General features: G+C 34.1%; 1 protein-coding gene across 3 annotated transcripts; it reads right to left on the bottom strand.

The window, feature by feature from the left end:
- LOC105158778 (TBC1 domain family member 22B) lies at positions 1,276 to 9,959 on the bottom strand. Of its 3 annotated transcripts, none has more exons than XM_011075639.2 (10): positions 9,674 to 9,958; positions 8,858 to 9,008; positions 8,579 to 8,762; positions 7,359 to 7,429; positions 5,286 to 5,423; positions 5,098 to 5,189; positions 3,200 to 3,471; positions 2,483 to 2,568; positions 2,223 to 2,324; positions 1,276 to 1,556 (listed from the first exon to the last, which is right to left on the bottom strand). In XM_011075639.2, exons 1-10 carry the CDS (start codon positions 9,784 to 9,786, stop codon positions 1,392 to 1,394), a joined length of 1,374 nt encoding a protein of 457 aa, XP_011073941.1. In that variant the 5' UTR covers positions 9,787 to 9,958; the 3' UTR covers positions 1,276 to 1,391. The 3 variants fall into 3 exon arrangements, with proteins under 3 accessions (XP_011073941.1, XP_011073945.1, XP_011073944.1); XM_011075643.2 differs by having other exon boundaries at positions 8,858 to 9,016; positions 9,674 to 9,810; XM_011075642.2 differs by lacking the exon at positions 7,359 to 7,429 and having other exon boundaries at positions 5,286 to 5,401; positions 9,674 to 9,959.

Genomic DNA, 23,062 nt, shown 5'->3' with positions numbered 1-23,062 from the left:
CGGAGGCGGGGGGGGGCGAGGGGGGAGGGGTCGGGTCGGGGGTGCAAGTGATCAGGGAGAGGGGGTAGGCAGTGGGGTGGGGGTGGAGTGGAGGTTAATTTTATTTTTTCTTAAACAATATTTTTTGTCAATAAAACCTGAACCTTGATTTATTTTATAAGTTTAAAAAATTCAACGATTAAAATTAATTGATTTGATTTAACGGCTTTGATACAATTCCTATTGACCCAACGATCATTAAAATATAAAATAATATATATTAAGCAAGGGTGTAATAGTCATTTTATGAAAAAATTAATGTCGTTAGTTAGATTTAATGAAAATGGACAATTGAGCTATATTTAAAAAAATATAGAGAGATTTTTTGCTTATTTTTAAAATGGAGGGGAATTTTTAGAGGACATTTTAAAACACAGGGGATTTTATGCATTTTAGCCCTTTATTTGTTTTACAATAAGCTATTTATTTTATTATTTAATTATTTAAATTCAAAAATTGATTAAAATATGTCAATAATCAAATCAATCAACAAATATGTTCGAAAAAAATAAAATAATAAAAAAGTATTGTGAAAGTAGACATATACCTAAATTAATGAAACTCGAACTTACACTCTATTAGTTACGAATGAAAGTCTTTTTTTCTCTTTTTTTTGGTTTTGTAATGAATTAATATGATATGCATTGTTGGATGTAAATCCAGTTTGTATTGTATTCTTGTCTCATATCCTACCTATATATTCATAATTTTTAAAGGGAGAACAACAAAATGCGTTCATCCAACAAAATCATATAATATTAATAAGATTGGAGACTATAATGTAGCTGAAATAAAATTATATATTTATTAATACTAAAGCTTATAACATTAGCTCTTTAAATACTATTTCATGATTTTTCACAAAATGATGAAATGAAATCTTATTTGCATAAACAATAAAAAAATATTTTAAAACAAGTATAAATATAAAAAAAATAAAGAATTTGCCTTTTGAAAGAAATAAGAGGAGGCCTCTTGCCATCTGTTAGCTTGCATACAAACTGCAAACATGCACATGAACAACAGATAAATATTTGAGCAATCTACAGTCAAAAGTACATCTTCAAATTCCATCTTAAAGTGGGAAAAATACAGAAACCAGAAAAAAAAATTCAAGAGAGAGAGAGCTGTTTGGAGCATAAACATGGATAAAACTGATGCAAGCCAAGTTGAGAGCATTATCACCAACGAATCCTAACAATTTACCGTTGTAACAGCTGGTTTTTCACACCTGTGTCGAAAGCCGGAACCAGGCAAGAGACAGCAATTACTGTAACATACAAGTATTACAGTCTGGAACTCACACAGGATGGGATCTATCTCGACACTGAGGAATAGCGCTACTTCCGTTGTCAGCCAGCTAAAAAATGGCTGGGGGAGTTGTTGAACATGGTGTGCCACATGTAAGCTTGGGAGAGCACCATCTCCAGCTCGACGTCACTCCAGTTCTGTGTCGGAACGTGCTGAAGAAACATCACCATCTCCTGAAACTCGAGCTTCTGCAGCTTATCTGACCACTGCCAAATGAACAAAACACAGAAATAAACTCCGGTTTATGACTGGTTTTCACAGCTAATGAAGCGGAAAATGTGAGCAATGGGATGGATTTAGGCTACTATCATAATGCGAGATATTCAATTCCCATTCATTTCTTGTTAGCTTTTATTCGAGACTATATTAATTCCCATCGACACTATGTAATGGAAGAATGATGTTTTCATCTGTTATCTGATGCCTGGTTAGAGTGCCATTTGCATTCAATTTATAGTCAATTGTTTTAACAAAGTAATAAGAAAAGAACTTGTGACAAAGATAATGTCTTTCCACACTAAATATTTTAACATAAATCCCCTCTTATCTATATGATATTATATTTACACCCCTAAAATTTCAAAATCTTACCAAGGCAGTTTGGTAAAAAATATAAAGACCTCTGGATGATGAGGGGCAAAATTGGAAGTTTCACATAAATTTTTGCAGATGTCAACTTTTTCCATCCAAAACCCTAATTGACAGTTTACAATTGTAAACGTACTTTTTAGAAGGGGTGCAAGTGTAATTTCTATAGTTTTTGGGGAAAAATGTAATTTTACATTCACGGATAGTATACGTGTGATTACCCTAAAAAGGAGAGAAAAACGAGAGAGAGAACAAAGAAAACAAAAGGTGCAAAGCTTTCTTACCGTCAAAAGAAAGCTGGCAAATATGTAGACAAGAAAATCTGGTAATGCATCCCCTTCAGCAAGATATGTGTCCCACAAACGAGTAACAAGACGAAATGGAATCTACAGAACATATAAATCATGAGTTTATCACTTCGACAGTTGAAACCAACAAGGTTTAGGCTAAAGTACACATCTTGGAATAATGTCAAGTTATCATCAACAATTTTATCACTTAGCTAAATCAGAATAACAATAAAGAGTAGTGCAGGCATCCAAACCTCACGTATAAGAAGGCAATTGAACCAGCGGAAAGAAAATTGAAGAAATTCAAGCCCCTGTTCCTCCATGTGCCTTGAAACAGGTTCTGTTCACATTAAGAAAACTAAAGCAGTTGGTCGGGAAGATCAAGGATTTGCATTATAACAATAAGTTGAAAAACTAAACCAAAATAGTTCATCAATAAACATAAAGAAAATACGACCAGGATTATCAATAATAAGAAATGTTAAAGATGATTAGCTTCGGTGTGAAATATGAAGTAAGACCTAAATAGTAACTAAACTACTCTATTTGAAGAAAACCAAAAAACAATGCAGACAACTGGGTGTCAACTGTATGTGTTTGAATTACAAGAACAAGAATATGGCAGAACGAATGTGTCTAGATGTATACTCTCTTTGTTCCAAATTTATTAGACCATTTTCCTTTTGTTATGTCCGAAATCATGTTTCATTTCCTGAAATAAAAATCTTCTTTTTCCAGCTATACTCTCTTAGTTAAAATAATATTTGAAACCAATAACTCTCCACTACTGGTGAACTCACTTTTTTGTTTCGTCTCTCAAAATTTTCTTGGACTGAAAATGGAGCAACACAAATGGGAGTGGTCGAGGGTTTGCATGGATGTGCATGTACATGGATGGGAACAATTTAGATACCCATTCCAACATAGAAAGCAACCGTGATGTTAAGAGGGACCAAGAATTGAAGTCATACCATCGATCCTTCTAACCAATTCCTTCAGCTTAAACACAAGACGTTGAATTCCTGGCTGGGCAAATGTGTAGTGGTCTTGCATACCGTCAAGCAACTTTGTTAGACACCAATAACAATCAGCTTCAACATTTGATACTTGTTCGGAAGAAAGATTAGCCATTGACCAAGTATCAACACTACCCTCCAAGTATTCTGATAAAAAAACAACTAAAAAAGGTGTCGCGAGATCATTTATTCCTTGCACGTAGCCACTTGCAGGATGCCGTATAGCCCTGGATGAGGAAATAATATATTATGATTTCAGGAATTGATTAGAAGAATGCTGAAGAGCAATAAAATAAGCAGCAAAGTGATTTATTCCGTTTCTTATAAAGATTAAAATTGATAATTTTCCAACCAAACAGATTGAAGCAAAATGCAAACTTTTAAGCATTCACCTCATGTATAGCAATCAGACAAAATATCAAATCAAAAAGTCCATTACAATGTTCATATACATTTATTGTTAACTTAAAACAAAACAAATAATAGGTTCTACTAATTTTGTGGTAAATTTTGCTGCATAGTGTTCCAAAAATAAGTGTATTTGGAAAAAAATAAACTATAAACATGAAATTACCACACTGATAAAAGAAAACCTCCCTAGATCCATAAAAAGAGTTAATGGGGCAACAAGAAAGTCATATAGAAAGAGGGAGCCCATTCAACCAACTTTGGACATGCCACCACCACCATTGGCGATGCAAACGTGTGATTTCCTAAAATCTACAAATGAATTATGCAAAACAAGAAAGAAATATAGAAAGTGGGAGCCTAGTTCAAACAAGTTTTGACTTTGCCCCACCCACCATTGCCAATACACGTGTGCATATGTCAGAGAATGACACCATGATGACAGAACAACAGCAAAACAGAAGATCAGAGGCAGATAATTAATTCAGCTTAGTCTTGAGAGATGTGTGCTCATCTGGGATAGTTTAAGATTTGCAATTTTGCAGCCAAATTTATTAACTACATGAAAGATGAGATGTTTAGTAAGAAGCAAGATCTTGGCATCGAAAATAGGTCCAAACATTCAGTTCTTCAACTCTCATCTTAAGCTACATGCCTAGTCAAAATGGATTGACCTCTAATATTAGGATAGAGGTCATAACACTTTTTAGAAAATATTAAATATTGAAGCAAATCCCAGTACAGTTCCAGAAATACCGGATGAAGAAGCAAAATTCTTATCAACCTCTCAAACCATCAGCCATGGCTCCTCCAAGCACCGAATGAGATGGCACAAATTAGTAATAACTCTGTAATGGGGTTTCAATTATCCCAGCTTAAAATCAGAATTACTCATTAGCTGTAACATCAACTCTATCTGCACATAATTCTCAGCAACATATTTACTACAATACTTTTTAAATATATCGAATATATTATTTATGACTTTCAAAAATAGTAAATCTAAGTGTACAACAACACATTGAAATCTGATACAAATAACACTTACCAGATTAATTACAAACTAAAGTAATGCGATCATGAAGGTCAAAAACACAAAAAAGACACTTAGCCTGAATACCAACATGGCAAACTTTCTTATTGTGCTTTTCTAAGCATCATCACAGTTTGTGTTTTGACAATGAGAAATGCCTTCACAAGACCTAACTATTTCCCAGCTTAGGGATGCATCTAGTCACATTTTTTCATAACTTCCACATTTAAAAGACAGACCTTTAGAAACTCTATGCCTAGAAAACCATTGTTCCAGAAACATTCCTTATGAGTAAAAATAGATTATGAATCATCTCTAGTCAACTAAATGTCTGCTCATGCCCGCAAAAGAGTGTAGTCGATCATGATAAAATGCAGAAAGATGAAAATCATTGCAAAAGAAAGCATCTAACCATATGTAAAGTATTCGCTCCAGTGACTTCTGAACTTCCTCTTGTTGAAAGAACGAGACATCAGGGACAGTTCTTGGACAATCAACAGCAATCTAACGAGTTCACGAGAATCCATCATTAAGTAGGTAATGATACAATAAAGAGCATGTGAAAACACAAGTAGCAAGAAATCAAGGATTACTCTCTACCTGACGAAGCATGTTGATCTCTTCATCTGTGCGCTCAGAATCAGGTATGTCATAATATTGGGCAACACAATCAAGATACTCCAGGCGCTTTCTTCTCAGAACTCCCTCCCTTCTATCTGAATTAGAGGGTGCATATCCCTGTTGTCAGTTAATATTTAAAATTCAAAAAAACAATTTTCATTAAAAAAATTCTAGAACTTGGTGAGGTAAACACTGCTTGTTCAAAAGATTAGAATAAGCAGGTTTCAATCAATAAATATTCTGTGTACTTTATGCAAGAGCTCCTTGAGAAAAAAGATTTAATGTATTGCAGCTTCACAATCCAATAGCTCCTAAGAAACTCACCATAAAGCTATTTGGACCTCTACTTATAATATCTGGAAAATCAGTGTACGTTGTTACAATCACCAATTTTTTCAAAATAGTACCCCAAAGTATTATGGACTTCCATGTTCCTTTGGGAATTTTGTATGAACTAGACAGACATGATGAAAATAAAAAATGCGCACAATTCAAATGTGGACCAATTTATTTCTATGGTACTTTATACATTAAACTGGAAATGACTAATCCTATCAGCTACTTAACATAAGAAAATGCAGAAGAGAACAATGTGTGTTCGATTATGACACAATCCGACACAGTAACGCCCCTTTTAAGATTCCTATTGTTTCATAATTAAATTTCAAGCATACAGGTTCCTGCAATTGCATAGACCTAGATATAATACCACACTCTGGAGTTTTAGCTGAGTATCAGACAAAGTAGCAGTTCAGAAGAAATGGAGTTAAATCATTCCCAAAAGAGGGTATTTTTGGAATATATAAAAAGTACACTTTAGGAATGAGACACTAAATGTGCACACAACAAAAAGGAAACAGGAGCTCTAACTGGAAGAATAAAATAAATATTCTAGAATCATACCCTAGTCCCATAGGAACTTTATGACTCTAATAATACCCAGTACTTGAAATTGTTCTGAAGATAATTCTACCATACTACTTAGTATAACGAATATATTAAGATGTTCTACGACATTGGTGATAGTATTATTATCTTTAAACTCAGTATTCATCTCAAAGACTATATTGAGAATATAATAAAGATATTCACAGCTTATTTATTATGCATACTGCTGAAATATATCACATGTGGCTTGAAGTAAAACCAATCATATAACTCAAGTTAACTTCTAACTAGCTTAATGGCTTCGCCTGATGCGAAAAGTTGCACTCTCCTCTTCTCCCATAACAAGTTTGAAGATTACTTCTAATCATAATCAGTCAACTCCACTCTCCAGATGAAGATCCGTTGACTTTCAGCTTCCTTGTATTTCACTGCTAGTTATTAGCTTAATGACTGAGATCACAAGCTTTACATTTCAGCAGACTACATAGAAGATCTTTTTTCTAAGTCCTTTTTCTTTCCCCCTGATATCAGACAGGAACATCTTGTAAATCAATTTTCTCCCTTCAGTTCACTCCTTATTTTCCATCATCAGGATCATAAATCAAGCACAGTGTCAAAGAAGAAAAGATATATCTGAATGTTCATCTTCTCTATCAGATTATTGATTCAGAGTATTGTCACATAATTATACTTAAGTTAATATTAAGAACGCTAATGTTCAGACATTGACTGTCTTCTCTGGTTACCAATTATTCAAGAGTTGAAACATATAGGAGGGACTGGGCCACACAAAAACCTTTAACAAAATGAGGTATCTCCAGCACATATTAAAGGAGGTTTAGAACAGAAGCTGAATAGATAAAGAGGCATTAGTTCTACAGGTCACAAGTGGACTGATATTTTTTCTGTACATAGGTTTGCAGAAGATAATTTTCAGGCACACGCCCACACCAAATAGCCATTCCAAGTCAAATGATAGAGCTAGAAATAAGTACTAGGCAGCCTGGAAAGCTAAAAGTCAATTAACTCCACATCAGGAAATTAGTAGGCGTAAGCTCATGTTCCAGAGCATTTCAGAAAATTCTTCAGAATCAATAAATAAATTATTATATATTTCCAGTAGATTTATGTAAAGCAAAAAGTTCAATTAGGGTTTTGGCATACCAACAGAAGTCTCCATATAGTTGGACGCAAATGTGGAGGCACACCACTCCATGCTAATTCACGCAGTTTTTCTGCGTGATGCAGATGACAGGAATAAAATAAGAGACTGAGGAGGAAAGCAGTAACATATCAGAATTCAACATTATAACAATACTATGGAGGTTGAACAGATCAACTTATGCACTTCTAATAGAACATTGATTCTAGTTGGTCAGTCATCAATGTCCTTGCTCTCATACTAAGAAAAATCATAAAGGGCTTCGGTAATTTTTTTGAACCAATGAGAGACATGTCAAATGGATACCAGTCACTGAGTCACCATAATGTGGAATATTGAGCATTTATATAGATGCGTCTGCATGTATTGATATAGTGCCAACAACAAACATCGATTTCGGTAACATGCGGCTCAATGTGAAAATGTCTAGAGATTAGAGGAAATGATCAACAGAAAAGGGTCAAATCCTAATCTCATGCTGGCATAGCATCTCAAATCATAGAACTATGGAAATTCGGGTTCTATTGGTTCCATATCTTGAGGAGATTTAGGAAATGCATTGTAAAAGGTGTAGTAAAGATGCCCTTGGTATTCATTTGAAGATGAAATGGTTAGTCTCATTAAGAGTTGGATATGGTTAAATGTGTTTGATTTCATCTACAAACTATGTCGAATTGTATATCGTGTTGGTTCCAAATAATGAAGTCAATTTTGATATAATTATGTCAATGAAAGATAATAAATTATTATATGGTTTAAATCTTAGTTTTATACTTTTTGTTTAAAAGGGAGAGGGAGAAGGAGGTAGGTACGGGCTTAATATAAACACTGAGACAATCTGAAAAGAAAAGGGTGGGTGCACTGGAGATGAGATTTTCAGAAAATGAATTGCAGTAAATTGAGTACAAATGGCAGATTCCCTTCTGTCTTGTTGAGTCAGGATAGCATTCCTAGTGAATAGCCATGTTTCTTTGAAAGAGATAAAATTTGTTTGGAACAGTTGCATAAAAAGATCAGGCAGCTGAAAATATGGTGAAAGAAAGTCAGTATCTTGAGTAAATCCTTTCCTAAAAGATGGAGATGAGAAGAATTCCATAGATGCAGTCAAAGTCATATTACCTAGTATCCAATTTCAGGAACAGAAAACCAAATGCAGATAAGCTTGAACGATTATTATCTCCACAGAACTTAAATGAAGAGACAAAAAAAGGGAAGTACAAACCTAAGAATACAGATGAACCAGATAATTCCTTGGTGAACTTCATCAGCCTAGCAGAATCTGTAGCTCTAGCTCCGACTGTGGACCTATGGACCTCTTTTGATGTGTTTTCACTACCCGTTGTTGAAGATTTTGTATCATTAACAGATGAGCTAGCTTTTGTACTACTTCTGTTTTCAACTTCATCCTAAATGCATGAAGAATAACTATTGATAAGTTATGGATTTGATTGCTTGATCAACAGGAATCAATTATTGTACTACAGGCAATAGAAATGGAAACCTCAGTTGATTTATCCACTTGTTTGCGATGGTGAATATCACTCTCCAAAGATCTCGGGCCACTGTTTGGGGAATGCAAACTTGACAGGTCCAGGGGATCTGTTCTCCGTGTTATCAGTATCTTACCAGGAAAACTGCGACCCTTGAGCAACCTGCACATCTTAAGAATATATTTAGGTACTCAATATTTTGAGGAATTAATGGAGTAAGTAATACCTCAGGACACTGTATTGTGATATCAGAGCAAACAGAGTGCATCTGGGCAGTACTTCCTCATAGACCAAACAAATTAACATAATCATAAGAATTACAGAGAAGTAATGTGATCTCACTGGTGGGCAAGAGCCCAAACCATCAAAAGCTTCAGCCTATCTGCATATATAGATGTAAAAGGAAATGACACTATTTGCAGATTTCATAACTAGAATTAGAAAGCCTTAAATAGACAATGTATCCATTGAAGTTCAAATTTTTGAACTTTGACGTGCCAATTTTAGTGGCTTTATCAACTACTTAACCAGAGACTCTCCTAAGCATTTCCAATTCCATGATCTCGTAAACACGAACTCACACAAGAAGAAAGAGAGGAATAGACAACTAACACATCGAACGTTAATTCTAATGGACCCATTTCAATTTCCTGAACAAATTTTCAAATGGGACCTCAAATCTTGGCCAAACATATAATAAATCTTAAAAGGCAAACTGAGATATCGAACTTCCATAAATCAATGAAATTCGGGTTTCCCAAGAAAACGATACGCTACAAGTAAATTGCTGGATCTGAAGAGTAAAAGAACAATGCCTGGACACATACCCTTGAACATTTCTAAGAGTTTGGTTGAATCTGGACTCGGAATTGGAAGGTGAAGAAGAAGTTTCTTTGTTTCGATCTTCTTCTCTACTGTCGTTGCTGCTGCTGTTCCTCATGGTTTTCCTCCTCCTTGGTTTATGGTACAAACATCGCTAATTTGATGCTCAGATTTCTCCCTCCCCCTCTCCACTTCTTTTTGGTTTTTGTCAGCAAAAACAGTATCATGAGCTATGAGGGAATTATGCTACGTTTTTTCGTTATGAAACTCAGGATGTGGAGTAGAAGGCAACTGTAATAACCTAATTAAATTTTCACCAAGTTTTTTCCTTTTTTCTAAAAGAATGAATTTTGGATAAACCAATTTAAACCCGAAATTACATTAATTTTAAGATAAATTATATCAAGCTCTCAGAAAATTAAAATTTAGTATAATTATGGATATATCTCATTATTTGAAAAATTATCATTACCTCTATGATAATTGATGAAATTATATAATTTTTGAATGAAAATCTGAAAATGTCAATATTTCTACTTGTATTATTATATTTTTTTTATAGGAAAAATTGAAAATTTTGTAAAAGAATAGCACCATATGAATAAAAAAATTTGAAAAATTATAAAATGACTATCCATCTAATTCACAAAAAAATTATTTTTTTTTAAAATAATTAAAATTATATAATTCATAATCTATAAGGGCATTTTAGTTAGTTCTCGGATTAAACTAGTTATTAGACGACTATTAAAATTAAAGGTATTGATATTCCAGTCGCCTCCTCAGATTCTGGATCCCTCTCTCAGGTTCGTCGATCCTCTCACAAGCGAGAGCTCAAACGGGGGCAAACAACACAAAGTATTTTAATTATATCATTGTAATTTACTCTTAATCTTATCTAACTCGTCTAGTTTTGATCATAAATAATAAAACACCTGTGATGTGATAAATGAGCAAACCACCCCCTATGAAGAATAAAATAGCAAATTACCTCCTGTGTTTTGAAAAAAAGAACCAATTTACCCCCCGTCTCCATTGATGGAGAGTAATTTGCTTCATTTATTGAAATACAAGGAAATAATTTGCTGAATTTTTTGGGGGGGATATTTGCTCATGTTACATAACACAGAGAAAAAATATATTTTGCTGTGAAAATTTTAGTTTACTGTTAAAATAGTTTTGATAAATAAAGATAAATAATGCATGTGATATATGTAAATAAATTTAAAACGGCCGGCCTGTCAGAGTCATGTCACTTAAAGTTGTTCTAAGATAGTGATGGCCTCCCTCTGTGCAGGTACTATCAGCTCATCACCACCCCAAGATAAAATCCAAGAAGGCCTCAACCAACATCTTCTATTGTGAGCATGTTCACAAGAAGACTAGATAATTAGACCTCATCAAGTTGTCCAAAAGTATGTAGTAATAGGAATGTGAGAATTGAGATGCAAGAGTGAGTTGTGTGTTTACCCAGACCCGTAGGACCTTCTATTTGCAGTGTTAGGATAGGACATGTAACACCCAAAATTAAAATAGAAATAACGATTATTAGTAGGCTCTTACAAAATTAAAAAGGGCGTTACATAATTTAATTTTGAAACTTAAAATTGAATTATTATTTTGAAGCTTTGAAACTTCAAATTGTAACAAGTTTGAAAACTTCAAATGATGTATAAGAAAATATAATAGGAAAAGTGAATACTATGCAATAGGTGCAGGAGTCTTCCGGACTTGAGCCTACACTTAGTGTTGACGATTTTCATTTGAGGGAGACATAATGGATTACACCTTGAATTAGGTCCTGTGGCCAAATCTCAATACGTCATACACAGTATTGACATCGCTCTTTGTTTGAAGCGGGTTAGCCTTATTAACATCCATGCGCTCTAATCTTGATTCTTCTGAGAGTTTATGGTTAGCCCAAACCCATAGCTACGGCCCTCATAGCAACTCTCATTTAGATGAAACTTCACCCTGCGGGATTCCGCCTTGTTCTCATTAAGGGTTAAATCTCAACCGAACATCACACTGTAAAGCACTATCACTATAGGAATGGGGAGGAGCGGCTCTCCTCATAAAGTAGTGCTAAATGAGTCATGCAGTACAGGTTGTTCCTACCCATTGAACCTTCTTCATAGGTCTCCAATCATAAAAATTGGGTTAGTAGGTGACTCCCATGTAGGCTTATGCGCATCACCCTCGATGATTCATGTACACCCTTTTTGAGTAGGCCTTTGGTCAAATTATTGCTAAGTTTTTCTCAGATTTTACAAAAGTAAGAGTATAATATTTCTTTTTAATAATGACTTTACACTCTTACACCTAGCTTGTAGATGTCTAGTAAATTTCTTATTAGAATGTGTTTGCTCCATAAGATCTATAGTTGCCTTATAATCATAATATATAGAAATAGCTAGCGAAGCTTTATTTACCAATGGGATATCAAGTAATATTTTAACCATTCATCAGTTGTACAAGTAGTATCTAGAGCTATTAATTCAACTTCCGTAGTGCTTTTGGATATAACTGTTTGTTTTCTAAAACCCAAGTTATTGCTGCTCCACCCATCATAAAATTAAATCCACTAATAGACTTAACCTCAGAGCTATTAATAATCCAATTAGCATCATTATATGCTTCAAGTATATTGAGAAAATCTTTATAACATAAAGAATAATTTATTGTTCCTCTAAGATATTTAATAATTCTTTCCAAAGTATTTCAATGATCTTTACTTGGATTAGGAGTATACCTACTAAGTCTACCAATTGCGTAGGAAAAATCTGATCTTGTCCTATTAGAAAAATATAGCAAAAATCCTATAATTTGTGAATATTTTAATTGAAAAACAGATTCACCCAAATTTTTGTATAAAATGCGTTTGGATCAATTGGGGTAGAAACAGACTTATGATCATAATAATTGAATTTTCTTATAAAATTTTCAATTGCTACAGAATGGTTTAATAAAATTCCTTATTGAGTTCTACTAACTTTCATTTCTAAAATCATATTTGCTTCTCCCATATCTTTTATTTTAGAACTATTTGATAGATAACTTTTAATGTTTTCTATAATTTTTAAATTAATTAAACCCAAAAATTATTTCTAAGCATAATATACATACTCACCATTTTTTAATTTACAATAGACACACCTATCATGCTAACTTGACTTGAATCCATAACCTATAATTATCTCATTAAATTTCTCATGCCATTGTTTAGAAGCTTGTTTCAATGCATATAAAGATTTTAATTTAAAAATGCAGTCTTAATGTTCATTTGATGAATCATTAGCTTATGTATAGATGCTAAAGCCAACAAAGTTCTAAGAGTTGAAATTCTAGCAACCCGAGAATAAGTATTAGAATAATCTGTCCCTTCTTGTTGAGTAAATCCTTTCGCTACTAATCTTGTCTTATGTTTATTTGTTGATCCATCAGTTTTTAACTTTTTCTTAAAAATCCATCTATATCCTATTGGTTTACTACTAAGTGGTAAATTAGATAAAATCCAAGTATTATTTTGAATAATTGAATTATAATCATCATTAATAGCTTCTTTCCAAAAAGGTGCATCAATAGAAGATATTGCTTCATCATAAATTTGTGGATCCTCTTCAACTAAAAATGTGATAAAATCATCTTCAAAATTTTTTTCGACCCTAACTCTTTTTCTTCTCTTTAATTTGATGATTCTCCTTGCTTATTTTCTAACACCACACTACTAAATGATTCAACTGTAGAAGATTCAATTTTTTGAAATGTATGACTCACTTTGAATTTTAGTCTTAAAAGGAAAAACATCTCCAAAGTATGTTGCATCTCTAGCCGCAATAATTGTATTGTTAGATGTTGTACTAACTTCAGAATTAAACACTAGAAACCTATTTGTAGTACTATTTTGCGCGTATCCAATAAAGATAGCATCTACAACTTTAGGACTATTTTTTTTCTCTTGAATTCAGGTATAATTACTTTTGCTAGACACCCCCACACTTTAAGAAATTTAGTGTAGAAGTTCTTTTTTTCCATAACTCATAAGGTGTTTTAGTATTACCTTTAACTATTATGCAATTTAATGTATAACAAGAAGCCAAAATAGCTTCTCTCCACAAATTTTCTGGTACTCCTAAGTTTATTAGCATCACATTAATCATATTCATCAAAGTCCTATTTTTTCTATCATCTACACCATTTGATTGTGGTAAATAAGGAGGTGTGAATTCATGTATTATATCATTATCTTCACAAAATTTTGACAACTCTTTTGAAGAATATTCTCCCCCTCTATTAGATATCAGCATTTTAATCTTTTTTTCTAATTGATTTTCAACTTTATTTTTATAAACCTTAAACTTGTCAAAAATTTTCATCCTTAGCTATAATAAGATGAATATAGCAATACTTGAAAAAATCATCTATAAGAGTTACAAAAAATTTAGGGAAAATTCCATAATACCCCTCTGTGTTATGCTAAAATTACATAAAACTTACCTGTGTTAAATAAATAACCATAAAAGACCTTGTGAATTTTGAAACCCTGCAAAAAAGACCCCCTCCGTCCAAAACTGACGGAAGGTGCTGTACACGCGGTGGAAATGAGAGTAGAGCTTTTTTTCTATCCTATTTCAGCTTTTTTGGTAGTGCAACTGTCCAAAATACCCTTCTCCTTCATTATATATACAACTTAACATCCCCTCACAAACATACTATAAAAATAGTATTTTAAGTGAGCAAATTTTCAATTTGTCCCTTTTGTTTGAATATATATAAAAATCATATATTATATATTAAATTAAATTATTATTTAATTTAATATTTTTCATATTTATTTATAAAATATATTAAATCAATATAACAATCCTACAGTTATATAAGATTTTTTAACTTTTATAAAATGTTATATTATTAATCAAATTAAACGATTATTTAATTCAAATGTATTCTAATATTTATTATAAAATATACTAAATAAATATAAAAATACCTAAAATTTATATCAATTTTTTTAACTTATATAAAATATTATATTAAAACTATTAATATATATTTAAATAAGATTTAATTAGATCAATTTTTTTAACGTATATAAAATATTGTATTTAAATTATTATTATATATTTAAATTAAACATTTAATATTTCTTATTATTTTTAAATTTTGTTAAATTAAACAATATTGATTAATTTTTATTTATTAATTCTTCTCCGTCGTCTTCTCCAACGCTGACGAGTCACCGGTTGTGATTAAAATTAACAATCTTAGTCTCGTTGGAATCGTCTCAACAAGGGGAGTCTAACGGTGGTAGTCTCAGGCCGTGATTCATCAAGACGGTGGCAAATCGACGCAACAAACATCACGGCAAAAATAAATTTAAAAGTTTTGGATCTCAGCAAAAACTTGATGAAAATGAGCAACGTTGGTCTCGTTTGAATCTTCACGTTGAGGCGAGTCTATTGGTGGTGGTCCCAGGCTGGAATTCGTTCGGATGACAACGAATTAAAGCCAAGAAGCTTTGACGGTCGTGCTCGAAGCCCAGTCTTTCCAGTCAATGAAAGTTAAAATTGATGGTATGGATATGTTCGTCTTGAGAAGAGGATTCCAATGGTATAATCCATGGTCGAAAATTCTTTTCCTACGACGACAGAATCATAGAGAGAAGATTCGGAAAGAAATAGTCTATATAATATATACGATATGTATAATGTATATATAAATAATATAAATAAAAATATATTTATACTACTTTAGATCTGGACCGTTTATTTTTTACATTCAAATATCAATGGTTGTTATAAGAAGGGTATAACGGTCAATTTAGAAAAAGTTTAATGCCGTTAGAGTTCATCTAATGAAATGGGAGAGTATGCAACAATTTGGAAAACATAGGGTTTTTTTTGCCTATTATTTTAACACAGGGGGTTTTTAGCTAAATTTTTAAAACACAGGGGGGTTTTATGCAATTTTTCTACTATTTTTCAGTTTGATGTAATGTACATTTTAATTGTTTTGTTCTTCTGGTTATAAGAATTCTGATATTTACTGAGTATTCTATGTGTGATTCCAACATGTGATCGATCCTGTTAGTTGAAATAATGCAGTAATGTTTTGGAATGTTATTGAGTTTAAAGTTGTTTTACTTGTTGGTTGTTATTCGAAGCTTTGGGGAAGCCTGCCTGTGTGCATCAAGAAGAGCTTAACTATTGCTGCTCTTTTGAATCCAGTGCTATTATTGGAGCAAAAAAGGTTGCAACATTTTCCAATGTGTTTTATATATGTAATTGCATTAGGGCAATGATTTTATGATTAATATTATCTAGTTTCTGGATCAACCTCTCTGAAAAGCATGATTTGGTGTAGCAGGTTTCTATTGACATCATGATGTCAAGGAATATATTTTTATATGTTCTAATCAGCTACTGCATTTTTTTTTCAATTTTATCGACCAAAAACTTGAGAAATTTTGCTGAATGATGCCCCCGCCTTGTTTTGGCTTTTTCATTTCCTTGTCTGTGCGTCTTTTGTGTGTGTGTATGTGAGTGGGTGTGTTTGTGTGTGTGCGTGTGCGGTGGGGGGGTGTGTGTGGGGGGGGTGTATGTGTGCATGTGCATGTGCGGTGTGTGTGTGTGGGTGTGGGTGTGGGTGTGGGTGGGGGGGATCACGATATAACATGTTTTACTTCTATTTTGAACATAGAATAAGTGAGGTGTTGCTTTTATCTTCTACATCCTTCAATTTCTAAATCTTCATTTCTATCTACACAACCCTTTTTACCGTGCATGATGTTACCATAGTTTCGCAATATTTTATGCTCATTACGGGTTTTGTGTGTCTTTGTGGTCTATTTATGTCCTTTGTAATATTTTTGTGTGCTTGTATAGATGTGTATTCTCATTTTTGTTTACCTGATATGGAAGAGTATTTATTGAAATGAAGAGCAATAACAGGACTGGAGAGAGTGCATTGTCCCTCTTCTTTTTCCCTTTCAATATATCTAGTTAGCAAGAGTGGTCTTGGAATGATTTACTTTACTAGAGGAGATTTAGTGTGAGAAAATGTGTGGATGATTGATAAAATCTGATAAATGCCTTGGGTGGTTATGATCTGCTAACCAATTCTTAAATTGGTTGCCAGCGTCCACTAAAAAAATGTTGTAGTTTTGAACCCTGAGTTTTGTGTGTTTAGCCATTTTGATTTCCTTCCTGCTAATAGCGGTCTCTATAATTTTCACCTTGAATCACATGGTAGTTTCTGTAGCATCACCTTGATTTTTGGGTACTTGCATGGAAAAGGGAGAATGGTCCTTTTGCTCAGGAATAATTAATCAGTTGTATATGCTGTAGCTTATGCTTGACTCATGCTTGTGCTTACATGTGGCTTACTGTTTATCAGGTAAAGAATTAATCATTCTCCTGCACAAGTTTCTGTTATTTTTCTGCCTTCAGGTACTTATGGGCAGTTTCCTACATATTTGAGTGGTAATAATTTCCTAGTAATGTGGTTTTTGTACTGCAGAAATCAAGATCTTAGGCCTATAAGTTGTTGAATCTGTGGTGTTGCTTGATAAATGGCACAGCTGTTCCTCTGGCTCTTCTTTAGAAAAGTTGATTTCTTTACTAGAAGGAGACACTAGCTTTAACTTTTTGGAAAAGAGATAAGTTTCATGAAGTAATCAAAATCCATTAATAGTTTTTATTTTAACTTTGTTAAAGGTTGAGGCGTCTTGTGTGATTTTTGTTTCTTATCGCTTAGGCTTTTGCTGAAATGCCTTAGTAAATACAAAGCTAACATAGTGCTAATTGCTTTTTGTTAACCATCCCATGTATTCATAGCATTTTTTATTTTGGTTTACTTTCTGATCTCATGTTGCTTTTGAGTAGTATGGGTAGTTGTATTACTTGAAGGTCCTTTTCTATTTTTTTTTTGTTTTTTCTTTTTAAGGAATTGAATGCACTTTTCTAAATTAGGTAAATTGCAGGAATTGAAGCGCAAGCGAAGAAAGAGGAAGAGTAGGAAGGAAAAGAGGAAGAGGAGGAGTCACCATCATTCAGATGATGATTTTTCTGATGATTCTGCTTTCTACGACATAAAGAAAGGAGCAGGAAGACATATTCAGTCTCTGATTACGACGTCAGTGCTTCAGATGATTCGCGAGTGGTAGGGGCAAGAAGCGGTCTCAGAAGAAGAGTAGGAAAAATTGCCATGAAGAGGACTAGCTTCTACAGTGGGTGATATGTCTTGTACTTTTAAGGTTCCTCTAAATTGCTGCTAAGTGTGCCATATTCAATATTTAATCTGGTGGTTGATGAGCTTCTTAATGAAAACCACTGAAGCTTAGTGGACAATGCATTAGTTTGGTGCATTTGTTGTTTTTCAGTTTGATGTAATGTATCATTTTAATTGCTTTGTTCTTCTGGTTGTAAAAATTCTGATATTTTTTGAGCATTCTATGTGTGATTCCAACATGTGATCAGTCATGTTAGTTGAAATACTGCAATAATGCTTTGGAATGTTATTGAGTTTAAAGTTGTTTTACTTATTGGTTGTTATTCTATGCTTTGGGGAAGCCTGCTTATGGGCATCAAGAAGAGCTTAACTATTACTGCTCTTTTGAAACCAGTGCTATTATTGGGGCAAAAAAGGTTGCAGCATTTTTCAGTGTGTTTTATATATGTAATTGTATTAGGGCAACGATTTTGTGATTAATATTATCTAGTTTCTGGATCAACCTCTCTGAAAATCATGATCTGGTGTAGCAGGTTTCTATTGAGATCATGATGTCAAAGAATATATTTTTATATGTTCTAATCAGCTAATGCATTTTTTTCAATTTTATCGACCACAAACTTGAGAAGGTTTGTTGTATGATGCCCCCTCCTTGTTCCGGCTTTTCCATTTTCTTGTCTATGTCTTTTTTTTATGTGAGAGTGTGTGTGTGTGTGTGTGCATGTGCGGTGTGTGTGTGTGTGTGTGTGGGGTGTGGGTGTGGGTGTGTGTGTGTGTGTGTGTGTGTGTGTGTGTGTGTCACGGTAGAAGATGTTTTACTTCCATTTTGAACATAGAAGAAGTGGGGCGTTTCTTTTATCTTTTGCGCCAACAAATGCCATCTGTGTCTTGTTACATTTGTCATTCTCCTTCAATTTCTAAGTCTTCATTTCTTTCTACACAACCCTTTTTTTTCGTGCAGGATGTCACCATAGTTTCACAATATTTTATGCTCATTACGAGTATTGTGTGTCTTTGTGGTCTATTTATGTCCTTTGTAATATTTTTGTGTGCTTGCATAGATGTGTATTCTTATTTTTGTTTACCTAATATGAAAGAGTATTTATTAAATGAAGAGCAATAACAGGACAGGAGAGAGTGCATTGTCCCTCTTCTTTTTTCCTTTGAATATTTACTGAGTATTCTATGTGTGATTCCGACATGTGATCAGTCCTATTAGTTGAAATATTGCAGTAATGCTTTAAAACTTTATTGAGTTTAAAGTTGTTTTACTTGTTGGTTGCTAATCGATGCTTGGGGGGAAGCCTGCCTGTGGGCATCAAGAAGAGCTTAACTATTGATGTTCTTTTGAACCCAGTACTATTATTGGAGCAAAGAATGTTGCAGCATTTCCCAGTGTGTTTTATATATGTTTCTGGATCAACCTTTCTGAAAATCATGATCTGGTGTAGCAGGTTTCTATTGAGATCATGATGTCAAGTAATATATTTTTATATGTTCTAATCAACTACTACATTTCTTTTAAATTTTATCGACCACAAACTTGAGAATTTTTGTTGAATGATGCCCCCTCCTTGTTCCGGATTTTCCATTCCCTTGTCTATGGCCCCTCCTTGTTCCGGCTTTTCCATTCCCTTGTCTATGGGTCTTTTTTTTTGTAAGTGTGTTTGTGTGCGTTTGTTGTGTGTGTGTGTATGTGTGTGAGTGGGGGGTGTGTGTGTGTGTGTGTGGGGTGCATGTGTGTGTGCGTGGGGTAGGGGTGTGTGTGTGTGTGTGCGGTGTGTGTGTGGGGTGTGTGTCACACTAGAACATGTTTTACTTCCATTTTGAACATAGAAGAAGTGAGATGTTGCTTTTATCTTTTGCGCCGACGAATGCCATCTGCGTCTTGTTACATTTGCCACTCTCCTTCAATTTCTAAGTCTTCATTTCTATCTACACAACCCTTTTTCTCGTGCAGGATGTCACCATAGTTTGGCAACATTTTATGCTCATTACGAGTATTGTGTATCTTTGTGGTCTATTTATGTCCTTTGTAATATTTTTGTGTGCTTGCATAGATGTGTATTCTCATTTTTATTTACCTGATATAAAAGAGTATTTATTGAAATGAAGAGCAATAACAGGACAGGAGAGAGTGCATTGTCCCTCTTCTTTTTTTCTTTGAATATATCTCATTCACAAGAGTGGTCTTGGATTGATTTACTTTATAAGAGGGGATATAGTGATAGAAAAAGAATGGATGATTAATAAAATCTGATAAATGTCTTAGGTCGTTATGATCTTCCAACTAATTCTTGAATTGGTTGCCAGCGACCACTACAAAATATTGTAGTTTTGAACCCTGAGTTTGGTGTGTTTAGCCATTTTGATTTCCTTCCTGCTAATAGCGGGCTCTATAATTTTCACCTTGAATCACATAATAGTGTCTGTAGCATCACCTTGATTTTTGGATACTCGCATGGAAGAGGGAGAATGGTCCTTTTGCTCAGGAACAATTAATCAGTTATATATGTTGCAGCTGATGCTTGACTCATGCTTGTGCTTACATTTGGCTTACTTTTTATCAGGTAAAGAACTAATCATTCACCAGTCCAAGTTTCTGTTATTTTTCTTCCTTCAGGTACTTATTGGCAGTTTCGTACATATTTGAGTGATAACAATTTCCTAATAATGTGGTTTTGGTACTGCAGAAACCAAGATATTAGGCCTATAAGTTGTTGAATCTGTGGTGTTGCTTGATAAATGGCACAATTGTTCCTGTGGCTCTTCTTTAGAAAGATGATTCCTTTACTGGAAGGAGACACTAGCTTTAACTTTTTGGAAGAGAGATAAGTTTCATGGAGTAATCAAAATCCATTACAAATTTTTATGCTAACTTTGTTAAAGGTTGAGGTGTCTTGTGTGATTTATGTTTCTTGTCGCTTAGGCTTTTGCTGAAATGCTTTAGTAAATACAAAGCTAACCCAGTGCTAGTTGCTTTTGTTAACCATCCCATGTATTATAGGATTTTAGTTTTTTGTTTACTTTCTGATCTCATGTTGCTTTTGAGCAGTATGGGTAGTTGGATTACCTTGAAGGTACTTTTCAATTTCTTTTATGTTTTTTATTTTAAGGAATTGAAGGCGCTGTTCTGAATTAGGTAAATTGCAGGTATAAATTGCAGGAATTGGAGCGCAGGCGAAGAAAGAGGAAGAGTAGGAAGGAGAAAGGAGGAGGAGGAATCACCACCATTCAGATGATGATTCTTTTGATGATTCTGCTGATCTGCGGCATAAAGGGAGGAGCAGGAAGGCTTATTCAGACTTTGATTCCGACGTCAGTACTTCAGATATTCGCAAGTGGTAGGGGCAAGAACCGATCTGAGAAGAAGAGCAGGAAACATCGCCATGACGAGGACTAGCTTCTACAGTGGGTGATATGTCTTGTGCTTTTAAGGTTTCTCTAAACTGCTGCTAAGTGTGCCCTATTCAATCTTTAATCTGGTGGTTGATGAGCTTCTTGATGAAAACCTCTTTGGCTTAGTGGACAATGCATTAGTATGGTGCATTTGTTATTTTTCAGTTTGATGTAGTGTATCATTTTAATTTCTTTGTTCTTCTGGTTTTAAGAATTCTTATATTTACTGAGTATTCTATGTGTGATTCCGATATGTGATCGGTCCTGTTAGTTGAAATATTGCAGTAATGCTTTGGAATTTTATTGAGTTTAAAGTTGTTTTACTTGTTGGTTGCTATTCGATGCTTTGGGGGAAGTCTGCCTGTGTGCATCAAGAAGAGCTTAACTATTGCTGCTCTTTTGAACCCAGTGCTATTATTGGAGCAAAGAAGGTTGCAGTATTTCTCAGTGTGTTTTATATATGTAATTATATTAGGACAATGATTTAGTGATTAATATTATCTAGTTTATGAATCAACCTCTCTGAAAATCATGATCTGGTGTAGCAGGCTTCTATTGAGATCATGACGTCAAGGAATATATTTTTATATATTCTAATAAGCTACTGCATTTCTTTTTCAATTTTATCGACCACAAACTTGAGAAGTTTTGCTGAATAATAGCCCCTCCTTGTTTCGAATTTTCCAGTTCCTTGTCTATGCGTCTTTTTTTTGTGTAAGTGTGTGTGTGTGTGCGTGTGCGGTGGGTGTGTGTGTTTGTTCTGTGTGTGTGTGTGTGGGGTGTGTGTGTGGGGTGCATGTGTGTGTGTGCGTGGGGTGTGTGTGTGTGTGTGCATGTGCGTGTGCGGTATGTGTGTGTGTGGGGGGGTGGGGGAGTGTGTGTGTCACGGTAGAACATGTTTTTTACTTCCATTTTGAACATAGAAGAAGTGAGGTGTTGCTTTTATCTTCTGTGCCAACGAATGCCATCCGCGTCTTGTTACATTTGTTATTCTCTTTCAATTCTAAGTGTTCATTTCTATCTACATAACCCTTTTCACGTGCAGGATGAGACCATAGTTTCACAATATTTTATGCTCATTACGTCTATTGTGTGTCTTTTGTGGTCTATTTATGTCCTTTGCAATATTTTTGCGTGCTTGGATAGATGTGTATTCTCATTTTTTTTACATGATATGAAAGAGTACTTATTGAAATGAAGAGAAATAACAGGACAAGAGAGAGTGCATTGTCCCTATTTTCCTTTAAATATATCCCATTCGCAAGGATGGTATTGGATTGATTTACTTTACTTCTCAAGTTTTACTTGTTGGTTGCTATTAGATGCTTTAGGGAAAACCTGCCTGTGGGCATCAAGAAGAGCTTAACTATTGCTGCTCTTTTGAACCCAGTGCTATTATTGGAGCAAAGAAGGTTGCAGCATTTCCCAATGTGTTTTATATATGTAATTGTATTAGGTCAATGATTTTGTGATTAATATTATCAAGCTTCTGGATCAACCTCTTTGAAAATTAAGATCTGGTGTAGTAGGTTTCTATTGAGATCATGATGTCAAGGAAAACATTTATATGTTTTAATCTGCTACTGCAGTTCTTTTTTAATTTTATCGACTGCAAACTTGAGAAGCTTTGCTGAATGATGCCCCCTTCTTATTCCGGCCTTTTCATTTCCTTGTTTGTTCGTCTTTTTTTTTTGTGTGTGTGTGTATGTGTGTGTGTGTGGGGTGTGTGTGGGTTTGTGTGTGTGTGGGGGGGGGGGGGGGGGGGG

Source organism: Sesamum indicum, linkage group LG3 (genome assembly GCF_000512975.1).
Source record: "Sesamum indicum cultivar Zhongzhi No. 13 linkage group LG3, S_indicum_v1.0, whole genome shotgun sequence".
NCBI classification, from domain to species: domain Eukaryota; kingdom Viridiplantae; phylum Streptophyta; class Magnoliopsida; order Lamiales; family Pedaliaceae; genus Sesamum; species Sesamum indicum.
This window is presented reverse-complemented; position numbering and strand designations above follow the sequence as displayed.

Bases quoted from the DNA above. Each gene is read 5' to 3' on its own strand.
- LOC105158778 (XM_011075639.2), bottom strand. From the start codon at position 9,786: ATGAGGAACAGCAGCAGCAACGACAGTAGAGAAGAAGATCGAAACAAA. The intron at 5,424-7,358 runs GTATGCCAAAAC...AACTGACAACAG, and splicing joins CTATATGGAGACTTCTGTTG to GGATATGCACCCTCTAATTC. The intron at 2,569-3,199 runs GTATGACTTCAA...TAATGTGAACAG, and splicing joins ATTGGTTAGAAGGATCGATG to AACCTGTTTCAAGGCACATG.